Raw genomic sequence first — 12,850 nt, 5'->3', positions numbered from 1 at the left:
ATTAATTTTCCTACGCACACGCAATACCTATCCATGGTGATGATCATCTACGAGAGGGGAGAGTGAATCTACATACCCTTGTAGATCGCTAAGTGGAAGCGTATATAAAACGGTTGATGTAGTGGAACATCTTCGCGATTCAAATTGCAGCCCATCCCGCGATCTCATCACGATACGTCCCGCGATCCCATCACGATCCATCCCGCTCTAGTGCCGAACGGAAGGCACCTCTGCATTCAGCACACGTACAGCTCGATGATGATCCCCGCCTTCTTGATCCAGCAAGAGGGGCGGAGAGGTAGATGACTTCTCCAGCACATCAGCGTGATGGTGGTGGTGGTGAACTAATCTAGCAGGGCTTCGCCTAAGCACCGCCGAACTAGACTAGGGGAGAAATAGATCTAGAGAGAAGTAGAGGGAGCACGTGGCAATTAGGATTAGCCCTTACCTCTAAAACCTCTAGTATATATAGGAGGGAGGGAGGGGAGGAGGCAGCCTCAAACCCTCAAGGTTTGGCGTAAATTGGAGGTGGAAGAGTCCTACTCCAATCCTACTAGGAGTAGGATTCCTCCTCTCCACTTGGAAACCCTTTCCACCTTTTCCACCTTTGGGTTTCTTTCCTTCCCACCTCCAATCCACCTTGGGCTTTAGTGGAGGCTTCGGCCAGCCCACTAAGGGTTGGTCCACTTCCTCCCACATCCCATGAGACCCTTTGGGGGTAGGTGGGCCCACCCGGTGGACCCCCGGATCCCATTTGTCACTCCCGATACACTACCGGAAATGGCCGAAACTTTTCCGGAGTTCAAAACCCACTTTCCTATATATCAATATTTATCTCTGGACCATTCTGGAGCTCCTCGTTATGTCCGGGATCTCATTCGGGACTCCGAACGACTTTCGGTTACCAAACACACATAACTCAATAATACCAAAACGTCACCGAACCTTAAGTGTGCAGACCCTGCAGGTTCGAGAACTATGCAGACATGACCTGAGACACTCCCCGGTCATTAACCAATAGCGGGACCTGGATGTCCATATTGGCTCCTACATATTCTACGAAGATCTCCATCGGTTGAACCTCTATGTCAAGGATTGAGTTAATCCCGTTTGTTGTTCCCGTTGTCCTTCGGTTTGTTACTTGCCCGAGATTCGATCGTCGGTATCTCCATACCTAGTTCAATCTCGTTACCGGCAAGTCTCTTTACTCGTTCCGTAATACAAGATCCTATAACTAACTCCTTATTCACATTGCTTGCAAGGATTGTTGTGATGTTGTATTACCGAGTGGGCCCCGAGATGCCTCTCCGTCACACGGAGTGACAAATCCCAGTCTTGATCCATGCGAGCCCAACAGACACCTTTGGAGATACCTGTAGAGCACCTTTATAGTCACCCCATAACGTTGCGACGTTTGACACACACAAGGTATTCCTCCGGCGTCCGGGAGTTGCATGATCTCATGGTCATAGGAATAGATACATTGACATGCATAAAACAGTAGCAATAAACTGACACGATCATGTGCTACATTTATAGTTTGGATCTTGTCCATCACATCATTCTCCTAATGATGTGATCCCATTATCAAGTGACAACACTTGCCTACGGCCAGGAAACCTTGACCATCTTTGATCAACGAGCTAGTCAACTAGAGGCTCACTAGGGACAGTGTGTTGTCTATGTATCCACACATGTATTTGAGTTTCCAATCAATACAATTCTAGCATGGATAATACACAATTATCATGAACAAGGAAATATAATAATAACCAATTTATTATTGCCTCTAGGGAATATTTCCAATAGAAATAATGTTCATGCTCAACACAGGCACTAAATAACAATTATTTAAGTTTATGGCTAATCCCGATGGTAACTGAAGTGAGAGCATGCCGACGGTGATCGCATCAACCTTGGAACCATTTCCCACGCGCATCATCACTTCATCCTTCGCCAGCCTTCGTTTATTCCGCAGTTCCTGTTTCGAGTTGCAAATGTGAGCAACAGACCTTGTATCAAATACCCAGGCACTACTACGAGAGTTGGTGAGGTACACATCAATAACATGTATATAAAATATACCTTGTTTGGCGTCGACCGCCTTCTTATCGGCGAGATACTTGGGGCAGTTTCGCTTCCAGTGACCAGTTCTCTTGCAATAATAACACTCAGTTTCTGGCTTAGGTCTAGCCTTGGGTTTCTTCGTCAGAGGGGCAACAGGTTTGCCACTCTTCTTAGAGTTATCCTTCTTTCTTTTGCCGTTTTTCTTGAAACTGGTGGTCTTATTGACCATCAACACTTGATGCTCTTTCTGGATTTCTAACTCTGCGACTTTCAGCATCGCAAACAGCTCGGCGAGTGACTTATTCATCCCTTGCATGTTATAGTTCAACACGTAGCTCTTATAGCTAGGTGGTAGTGATTGAAGAACTCTGTCAGTGATAGCCTCTTGCGGGAGTTCAATCCCCAGCTCAGCCAGACGGTGAGAGTACCCACACATTCTGAGTATGTGTTCACTAACAGACCAGTTCTCCTCCATTTTGCAAGCATAGAACTTATCGGAGGTCTCATACCTCTCGATTCGGGAATTCTTCTCAAAGATAAACTTCAAGTCCTAGAACATCTCATATGCTCCATGACGTTCAAAACATATTTGAAGTCCCGGTTCTAAGCCATATAAAATTGCACATTGAACTAATGAGTAGTCATCCTTACGGGACTGCCAAGCGTTCAAAACATCTTGGGTCGCCGTAGCGGGTGGTGCATCATCTAGTGCAGCATCAAGGACATATTGCTTTTGGCCAGACGTGGGGATAAGCCTCAGATTACGAGCCCAGTCAACAAAGTTGCTTCCATCATCTTTCAGCCTAGCTTTCTCTAGGAACATATTAAAATTCAGGGTTGCAACTGCGCGAGCCATTGATCTACAACATAAAAAAAATCAAAGATTACTTAGACTATGTTCGAGACAATTCAGTTTAGCTAATCATATTACTAATAAACTCCCACTCAAATAGACACCCCTCTAGTCATTCGAGTGTCGCATGATCCAAATCCACTAACTCAAGTCCGATCATCACGTGAGTTGAGATTAGTTTCAATGGTGAACATCTCCATGTTGATCATATCAACTATATGATTCATGCTCGACCTTTCGGTCTCTTGTGTTCCAAGGCCATGTCTGTATATTCTAGGCTCATCAAGTTTAACCCGAGTGTTCCGCGTGTGCAACTGTTTTGCACCCGTTGTATGTTAAAGTTGAGTCTATCACACCCGATCATCACGTGGTGTCTCGAAATGACGAACTGTCGCAATGGTGCACAGTCAGGGAGAACACAATTTGATCTTGAAATTTTAGTGAGGGATCACTTTATAATGCTACCTCGTTCTTAGCAAAATAAGGTGCATAAAAGGATTAACATCACATGCAAATCAAAAACTGACATGATATGGCCATGAACTTGTGCTTCTTGATCTCATCACCAAAGCACCGGCATGATCTCCATCGTCACCGGCATCACACCATGATCTCCATCATTGTGCTGCCATCGAGGATGTCACACTATCTATGATGTTACTACTAAAGCTACTGCCTAGCGATATAGCAAGAGCATCTGCAAGCGCAAAATAAATTTAAAGACAAGCCTATGGCTCCTGCCGGTTGCCGTAGCATCGACGTGCAAGTCGATATTTAACTATTACAACATGATCATCTGATACATCCAATATATCATATCATGTCATTGTCCATACCACATCACAAGCATACCCTGCAAAAACAAGTTAGACGTCCTCTAATTTGTTGTTGCATGTTTTACGTGGTTGTTATGGGTATCTAGTATGATCGCATCTTACTTACGCAAAGCCACAACGGTGATATGAAAATTGCTATTTTACCTTCTCCAAGGACCGCCTCGGTCAAATCTGATTCAACTAAAGTTGAAGAAACAAACACACGCCAGTCATCTTTATGCAACAAGTTGCATGCCAGTCGATGAAACTGGTCTCTCGTAAGCGTATGAGTAAAGTTGGTCCGGGCCGCTTCAATCCAACAATGCCGTTGAATGAAGAAAAGACTAAGGAGGACAACAAATTGTACATCAACGCCCACAAGCTCTTACGTGATCTACTCGAGATATCATCTACGCATGAACCTAGCTCATGATGCCACTGTTAGGGAATGTTGCATGGGAAACAAAAAATTTCCTACGCATACGAAGACCTATCATGGTGATGATCATCCACGAGAGGGAGATTGGATCCACATACCCTTGTAGATCGCTAAGCGGGAAGCGTTAAGAAACACGATTGATGTAGTGGAACATCTTCGTGATCCAAATCGCCGCTGTCCCACGATCCGTCCCGATCTAGCGCCGAACGTACGACACCTCCGCGTTCAGCACACGTATAGCTCGACGATGATCGCCGCCTTCTTGATCCAGCAAGAGGGGCGGAGAGGTATATGAGTTCTTCGGCAGAGCGATGACGTGACGGCGATGGTGGTGGAGCTAGTCCAGCAGGACTTCGCCTAAGCACCGCTGAAAACTAGACTAGAGTAGAAACAGATCTAGAGAGAGGGTAGCACATGGCTCATTGTTGTGTCTCAAAAACCCTCAAAACCTCTAGTATATATAGGAGGAGAGGAGAGGAGGCAGCCTTGGCCCCTCCTCCAAGGAGAGGGGTCGGCCAAACCAAAGGAAGAGTCCACCTTCCTTGTGGGAAGGTGGACTACTTTGGGAGGACTCCTCCCTTCCCTTCCTTTTAAAAGTTCTTTGCCTTTTATCTCTTCTCCTAGCCGCATGGGCCTTTGAGAGAGGCTTTGGCCAGCCCACCAGGGGCTGGTCCACCTCTTCTCACAGACCACAAGTCTCTTGGGTCATCACACCCCTCCCGGTGGTTCCCCGACACCCTCCCGGCACTCCTGGTACAATATCGATGTGCCCGAAACTTTTCCGGTGTCCAAAACAGGACTTCCTATATATCAATCTTTACCTCCAGACCATTCCGAAGCTCCTCGTGACGATCAAGATCTCATGTGGGACTCCGAACAACCTTCGATCACCAACAACTACAACTCAACTATACCGAAACGTCATCGAACCTTAAGTGTGCAGACCCTGCGGGTTCGAGAACTATGAAGACATGACCGAGACACTCTCCAGTCAATATCCAATAGCGGGACCTGGACGTCCACATTGGATCCTACATATTCTACGAAGATCTTATCGGTTGAACCTCTATGTTAAGGATTCACACAATCCCGTATACCATTCCCTTTGTCCTTCGGTATGTTACTTGCCCGAGATTCGATAGTCGGTATCGACATACCTATTTCAATCTCGTTACCGGCAGGTCTCTTTACTCGTTTCGTGATACAAGATTCCGTGGTCAACTCTTTAGTCACATTTCTTGCAAGGCTTGTTTGTGACGTTGTATTACGGAGTGGGCCCCAAGATACCTATCCGTCACACGGAGTGTCAAATTCCAGTCTTGATCCATGCTAACTCAACGGACACCTTCGGAGATACCTGTAGAGCACCTTTATAGTCACCCAGTAACGTTGTGACATTTGATACACACAAGGCATTCCTCCAGTGTCGGTGAGTTACATGATTACATGGTCATAGGAATGTATACTTGACATGCAGAAAACAATAGCAACAAAATGACACGATCATATGTTACGTTTATAGTCTGGGTCTTGTCCATCACATCATTCTCCTAATGATGTGATCCCGTCATCAAGTGACAACACTTGTCTATGGCTAGGAAACCTTAACTATCCTTGATCAACGAGCTAGTCAACTAGAGGCTCACTAGGGACATTGTTTTGTATATACATCCACACATGCATTTATGTTTTCATCCAATACAATTATAGCATGAATAATAAACGATTATCTTGAAACAGGAAATATAATAATAACTATTTTATTATTGTCTCTAGGGCATATTTCCAACATACCTGTGGTGGGCTTTAGATCTTTTCCCCCTTTTTAAAAAGGGAGATCGCGAAACCAAAGGTTTCCGCTTGCCGCGCCACCAACTCCTTCACTTCCCGAAACAACTGTGCGTGCGTAGATTGGCTCGGGTCATTTAAAATCGAAATCCCCTTAAATACGGGACACGGTCTCTATTGATGATGGGACGTGCCCCGGGGAAAGTGGCCTGGAGCCGCGACTCAAGTTTTACTCATTATTTGTTATTTTTGACTTTTCGTGAGAAGAGTTGTGAGATGAGGTACTATTCGCCTTTGAGCTTTTAATAGCCTCCAGATTTAATGATGCCTGTTTTCGATAACACTACATCAGTGAAATGACTAAGCCGATGTTAGCCGAATTTAAAGGGAACTCGCCGTGCAAATCGATTTGTGTATGTGCTCGACTACCGAAGAACACACACATCGGCGTTGAAGGCCAGTTCGGGGGCTACTGAAGGAGTTCCGGATTAAGGGGTCCTCGAGGAGTCAGGTTATCTTTTATGGGCCGATCATATGGGTTGCGTCATTGAAGAACCGGATTATCTGACGACTGCGTGATCAAGATGAAAAGCTCCTAAGACAGGCGTGCACTCCAAGGCAGGATGGCCAGTTCGGCCCGTCTACTACCGATCTATGCCGGTAACATATAACCCTAGGGGTCCCGGTGTCTATATAAACCAGAGACCCTTATACGTAGAAGGGGATTATCTCATCTAGGGTTAGCTCATACGATCTCGAGGTAGATCAACTCTTTAATCATCGTTCACTCATCAATATAATCAAGCAGGACGTAGAGTTTTTACCTCCTTAAGAGGGCCCGAACCTGGGTAATATTGCCCCCCTTCTCTCGTGCAACCCATCAATCTAAGCTTCATAGTTCGGGACCTCCTACCCGAGATTTGCCGGTTTTGACATCCACACTCGCGCGGCCCAAGCGATGCATATTTGCATCACTTGATTCCCTATTTTACACAAGGAGCAAATCTCAAGTAAAAAAAAATGCATTAACATAATTTCTTGGAGGTTCATTTTTTACATTAGTTATTGGAGAAGCTCCAACATAGCAAAGGCGTAATGATGCAGCTATTGAGGGATTCCCGTCGCCGGGGTCTCTGCAGAGGGAATCTGCACTCACCACTTCCCCTTGCATGCCCGGTTGTCCATCGGCTGCCAGTACCCCTCGGCCATGATGGCGGCTATCATCCCGCCCGCCCCGACGCCTACCCTACCGTCGTCCGTCCCTAGGCCAGCAGCAATCGATCGATGCCCTCGTCGGGCACGCGCATCGTATCGTATCGTATCCGGCGGCAGCAGCAATGCAGCATCCCCTCCGCCGCCGGGTGCCGGGCTCCCACGCGTTGCCGCACGTACCATACTCATGCTTCCCTCGCCCAGACGCACTGCTGGGCGTGCGTGCGTGCGTGCTCGCCCGGCGCTGGCTGGAATGCTCCGCCACGATGCCCACCTCCACCCCCATCGACCCCCGCACGCACCGCGGCGCGGCGGCCTCAGCCGCGCCGACATGTGGGCCACGGGCCCCGACGGGCCCCGCGCGCGCGCGAGTAAACAAGGGAGGCGCCGTGTGTCGCGGGGCGCCTGGAGGGCTTTGGGCGCGGTGGGAAGCGGCACGCGCGCGCACCCACGGGCGGGGAGAGCACGAACCCATCGAGTGCGCACGTTCCCCCTCCCCCCTCTCTCTCTCTCCCCCCCCGCCCGCCCCATTCATTCATTCGTCTCCATGACTGCGCTGCTCGCATCCTCCATCCAACCCCTCTGCCTGCATGCATCTACTCAAAAGGAGTGCAGGCATAAAAGAATCACTCACACCCAATCCCAGCATCCAACGCCGTCCGCTGCTGCCTTCATCCGCTGTATAAAACCCTCCCCGTGCTGTCCATCCATCCATCCGCTCTGTCCAGCAGATTTCATCGCCTCTCTCTGCCCTGTCCGCTGCCCTCCCCTGCTCTCCACCAATCTGCTCTGCTTCTTCCTCGTCCTCTGCAAGCAAACTCTTCCTGAGAGATCATACATCGTCTGCTTGCTCATACTCATCGTCGACTGGTTTGGTAACCACACAACACAGCACCGCCATTACACCCATCTCGCCGCTTGAGCGCGCGCAGTGCCTTGATGCTGGCTTGTTTCGCTGTGATGCAGAGTAGGATGCGTCTGCTGGTGTTCTTCCAGTGATCGTTATGAGAAGTGGCGCCTCGCGTGTTACCACAGATTGATGCGAGTTTGCACAGATCCTCGCGCACCAGAAAACTAGTAAGCTACTTGCACAATGTTCCATTACTTACTTTCAGATTATTTCTTCTTGTTACTAGCTTTTGAGCATCAGTCTTCTAGTGGCAGCGGGAACCATGCATCATCTTATCTCGTAGGTCTTGTTAAATGATAAGCAGCTTCCTTGTGGATGATGTCTGTCCGTCGGCATAGGTTTTTGGTAAATTAGTTGGGCAATTCTCTTCTTCTGAATTTGTGGATGAAAATTTGAAGCCCTTTGACAATGTTTAAAAAACTAGTATGTAGGAAAGGAGACGCTAGCCGAAATGCTGTTGCATGCAGACAGTAAAGTGATGACCAGGACCCACATTTTGGACGGAACTCGACGTCCACGGGCGTGTTGACAAAGTTGCTTGTGAGTGGTCAAAAGAGAAAGAGACGGCGTTTTCAAGTGTGCGCTACAGTAGTGCCCTTTTGTTTTGCATTTTTGTTGGTCAAAAGATGGGACTTGCTTGTGAGTGGCAGCACAGAGGATCATGTTTGCGTTTGCTTGTTTGCTATGGTAATAGTACAAAAATAATTTGAAATGCCTAGTTAAAATAAAGAATAGTACTGCAGTAAAATCAAATTGACGATTAGTGATAAATCCAAAGGCCCATGAAATTCCAAGTCAAAAAGAAAAGGCACAAGAAATTAAAATAATTCATTTGATCCATAAGGCCATTTGTCACCTTAGTGAGTCGTAGTTTCACATAACCATGTCATCTGTAGTTCGTCCAGTTCTTGTAGTCACTAACTTCTCTATCCTGCTTGATTCCATGGAAAAAATAACTCGAGCAAAAAGAGGACATATGTTTGTCTATAAAGAAGAAATAAATTGAATAATTAATACAAAAACCTTGCCGAAAACCGATACTACAACACGTCCACATTCACTCAGTCCGGCCATCCCATGGATGCCTACTAAACGAGTCTAAGGCTGATCATAGTAGGAGTAACTTAGCTAGTAATATAGTGCATTTAAAAAAATGCTTATGTGTCATGTATTTAATGAGGAAAGAGGTCATAGTGGAAGTAATTTAGCTAGCAAAATCTTGGCATGACCAACAATCCATCGGCTCACCCCTGCCACATCATCATTTGCTAGTCGCCACGGCCCACTAGGAAACACGTGCAAGGAATGCGCATCACACACTCGCACCGATGCACACCCATCAACACACTTCCCCGCATACACGCAAGGGAAGGACTAGTAATACACGACCTTCATGACACTACTCAAGACGTGTGCCCGCCTCAGCGCACAGGAGGATGCACCTCTCGTTCGACAGCCGCGTCACCTTATCACGCGCGCTGCCATGCAACGTCGTGTCAACTACCCTCCATCGCAAATCGACGGCGATAACGTGGAAGTATTATGTATTAATGCCTTAGTGCTGATACCACACGATCTCCTCTTCGTGCAAAATATGGGTGTTCTGCTCATTTAATTGACTTAAGTTCATTCACTTCGTCGAATAGAGCCTACCTTTGGCGAACCTGTATTGATCGAAGACAACCTAAGATTTTTTCTAATATAAACCGACAATGTGCTTCACTCATCCACGTAGGAAACATCGCATTCCGAGAATCTTATAGCTCGACAGTTGAATGGACGTCCTCCCCTAGGCTGCATATCCCACACTTTCTTGATCAACTCACAAAGCCCTCTCTCACGAGCCACCCAGTTCGAACTTAAACTCATGGTGGCGTCTTGACATGATGGCGGAACTAATTAAGTCTTTGAGAAGTGGAGCATGATCCGACACCTCGACGCGTTCTAGTGCCCGGACCAATATAAGGGGGAACTTAAATTTCCAATTGGTGTAGCAAAAACACGTCAAAGTTTCCATAAGTACAATCAACACGAATATTTTTCGACGTGAACTGACGACAGAACAGGGCAATCTTGCTCAATTCCAAATTGCCAATGACATCATTGAACATGAGAGGCCGCTTGTCAAAACGGTGTTTGTTCTTCTCTTGATGATAACGAATGATATTAAAATCTCCACCAATTAACATCGGATAAGGGTTATCACCACAAACATTGACTAGTTCCTTAATGAAAGCATGCTTACATTCTTCCCGAGGAGCACCATACACAACAACTAAGCTCCATGAGAAGCTGCATTACTTGCTCCAAAGCTCAAATTTGATGTGATATTCGCCTTCTAAAACAACCCAGGGGTACATCAATGTTTAATGGATGCCAAGTAAAATTCCACTCGACCGTTCAGATGGAGGTAAGACACGCAAGACATAGTCGAGACCACATGAAAGGTGGTCTAGGACATGTTTCTGAAAACCATGTCTAGTGGATTTCGAAATGGCCACAAAGTAAAATCATGACCCCTAAAACAATTGATGATATGTTTATATTTAGCCAAGTCACTTGACCTCTGCTATTCTAAAACATGTCTCTTATGATGAACCATGTTTAGATTTGTAAAGCCTAGCTCAACCCGAGCAATAGTACATTTAAATTTTACATCAGCTTGTCGGATTTGCACACACAAATTAGTTTGTATGTACACTTAATCACAGATTGCAGCTTAATACATTTTCCTTTTGACAACAATTTCTTTTTCCTTTAACTTCTATCTGATTGTCTGCTCGTGCCTACTGCTTGCAGGCCGAATACTTAGTCGAAAGCCACACCATTCTTCTCGAATTCTGCAGAAAACCCATCCACATACACATCTCCAGGAGTTGAGCAGCTCGCAACGGTGAAGTGATGCAGGGGGGTCCAGGCTACGGGTACGGCGGCTACGGCTACGGTGCTGGCTATGACATGACCGGGTACGGCAACGGCGGAGCGTACTACACCAACGACCGGTACCCCGCGCCGGCGCCGGCGCCGGCTGCCTATGAAGACCCGCTCGCCGGTCGGAGGCAGCACGATTTCCCGGCGCCGCTCACCGGGCTCGAGTTCCAGCCGTCGGATGCCTGCCCCAAGAACTACGTCATCTTTGATCAGACCTATGACCGGAGCAGGGTGATGTACAACCCGTCGCTGCCCAACAACTTGGGTTCCTCCGGGGGCAACAGCGGCGCCTACGATCACAGCAAGGGCGGCACCTACTACGGCGGCGGTGAATGCTCCATCCGGCAGAAGGAGGACAGCGGCGAGATCGACGCGCTGATGAGCTCCGAGGAGGAGGACGACGTGCTGAGCACGGGCCGCACTTCAGGGAGCCGCGGCGAGGGCTCGCCGGACTCCACGTGCTCCCCGGGGTCCGGGTACGTGGTGAGCGCCAGCCCGAGTGGCGCCGGCGGCGGAGGTGGCGAGAGGAAGAAAACCCGGATGAGGAAGATGATGAAGACGCTCAAGGGGATCATCCCCGGCGGCGACCGGATGGACACGCCCGCCGCCCTGGACGAGGCCGTCAAGTACCTCAAATCGCTCAAGGTGGAGGCCAACAAGCACGGGGCGCGCGGATCGAGAAGCTAGATAGCGACCTCACATGGCAATGCGATTGCGGGGCGACTGAAGGAGCCCAATGATGGAGGCGCAAGACCGGGGAGTTTGGTGCTCCTTTTTGCACTGCCAGTACGTGCCATGATACCACCTCGTGGAGCTCTCGAGGATCAGTGCAAAGGAAATGATGCCGGCTGGTGTTGTAACTATCAGGCCCATTATATACACCGTGGTTTTGTTTATTCCCGTTGGCCTCCCGCACTAATACAGTTGCTTACCATTTGTTCTGTTTTCTTTGCGCTTTTATTAGTTCTTTTTAGCGGTTGCGCCTTTTTTTATTAGCGTTTGTGTTCACTTACACCCATATTAGCGCTCTAGGAAATCACCCGTAGTGTATGCTTCATGCGGCCAGTCAGTTCCTAATCAGTGCATCAAGCGCCAGTTACTATCGCGCGAATGCTATATCTCGCTCGCAAACCCTATTCGGCGCCTTCAGAGCCCTCTATAGGCGTTTTCCCAAACGGGTGCATACCCCCTTTCGTCAAAATCACTAATTAATGAATGCTCCTTTCAAAGATCACTCTCATTTTAAAACTGTGATAAATGATGCACCGCATATGTGTCATTTGTCGTAAACTGGGAGTTTTTCCTTTTCTTTTTCGTAAATTCGTATTTTCGAAATGTTTTATATCTTAAACCGTTCGTCCAAACCACGAGTCATTTTTACACTTGGATTTCTCGCATCGAGATCTATGAAAAAAACAAACAAAAAAATCGAACAAAAAAACCGTACATCTCGCAAAATGAAAAAAAAAGAAAACGTGACTGCCTCTCGCGGAAGCAAATATGTGTCTCTCGCGGAATCAAAAAGGCGCCTCTCACGAAAGAAAAATAAATAGGAAACACATTTTTTTCCGCTTCCGGAAGGCATGGCCGTGCCTCTAACAGAAACAAAATTGTGCCTCTCGCGGGAAAAACAGGAAACACTTGTTTCCCGTTTTCGAAAGATAGGGCCGTGCCTATCACAAAAATAAAATTGTGCTTCTCGCAAAAAAATAAATAGAAAATGTGTTTTTTTTTCGTTTCTAAGCTCGCGGAAGCAAAACCGTACCTCTCACAACCCAAAAAAAAATAGGAAACACATTTTTCGTTTTCGAAAGCCACGTCCGTGCCTCTCGCGA

General features: G+C 47.3%; 1 protein-coding gene across 2 annotated transcripts; it reads left to right on the top strand.

The window, feature by feature from the left end:
• Positions 1–7,782: 7,782 nt before the first annotated feature.
• Positions 7,783–11,911, top strand: LOC123449688 (transcription factor bHLH144-like). Of its 2 annotated transcripts, none has more exons than XM_045126989.1 (3): positions 7,783–8,049; positions 8,146–8,251; positions 10,884–11,911. In XM_045126989.1, the coding sequence occupies exon 3, from the start codon at positions 10,986–10,988 to the stop codon at positions 11,700–11,702; it is 717 nt and encodes a 238-aa protein (XP_044982924.1). In that variant the 5' UTR covers positions 7,783–8,049; positions 8,146–8,251; positions 10,884–10,985; the 3' UTR covers positions 11,703–11,911. The 2 variants fall into 2 exon arrangements, with proteins under 2 accessions (XP_044982924.1, XP_044982923.1); XM_045126988.1 differs by having other exon boundaries at positions 8,141–8,251.
• Positions 11,912–12,850: the final 939 nt, after the last annotated feature.

Source organism: Hordeum vulgare, chromosome 4H (assembly GCF_904849725.1).
Source record: "Hordeum vulgare subsp. vulgare chromosome 4H, MorexV3_pseudomolecules_assembly, whole genome shotgun sequence".
Lineage (NCBI taxonomy): Eukaryota > Viridiplantae > Streptophyta > Magnoliopsida > Poales > Poaceae > Hordeum > Hordeum vulgare.
This window is presented reverse-complemented; position numbering and strand designations above follow the sequence as displayed.

Coding starts and splice junctions, on each gene's coding strand:
- LOC123449688 (XM_045126989.1), top strand. CDS start 10,986: ATGCAGGGGGGTCCAGGCTACGGGTACGGCGGCTACGGCTACGGTGCT.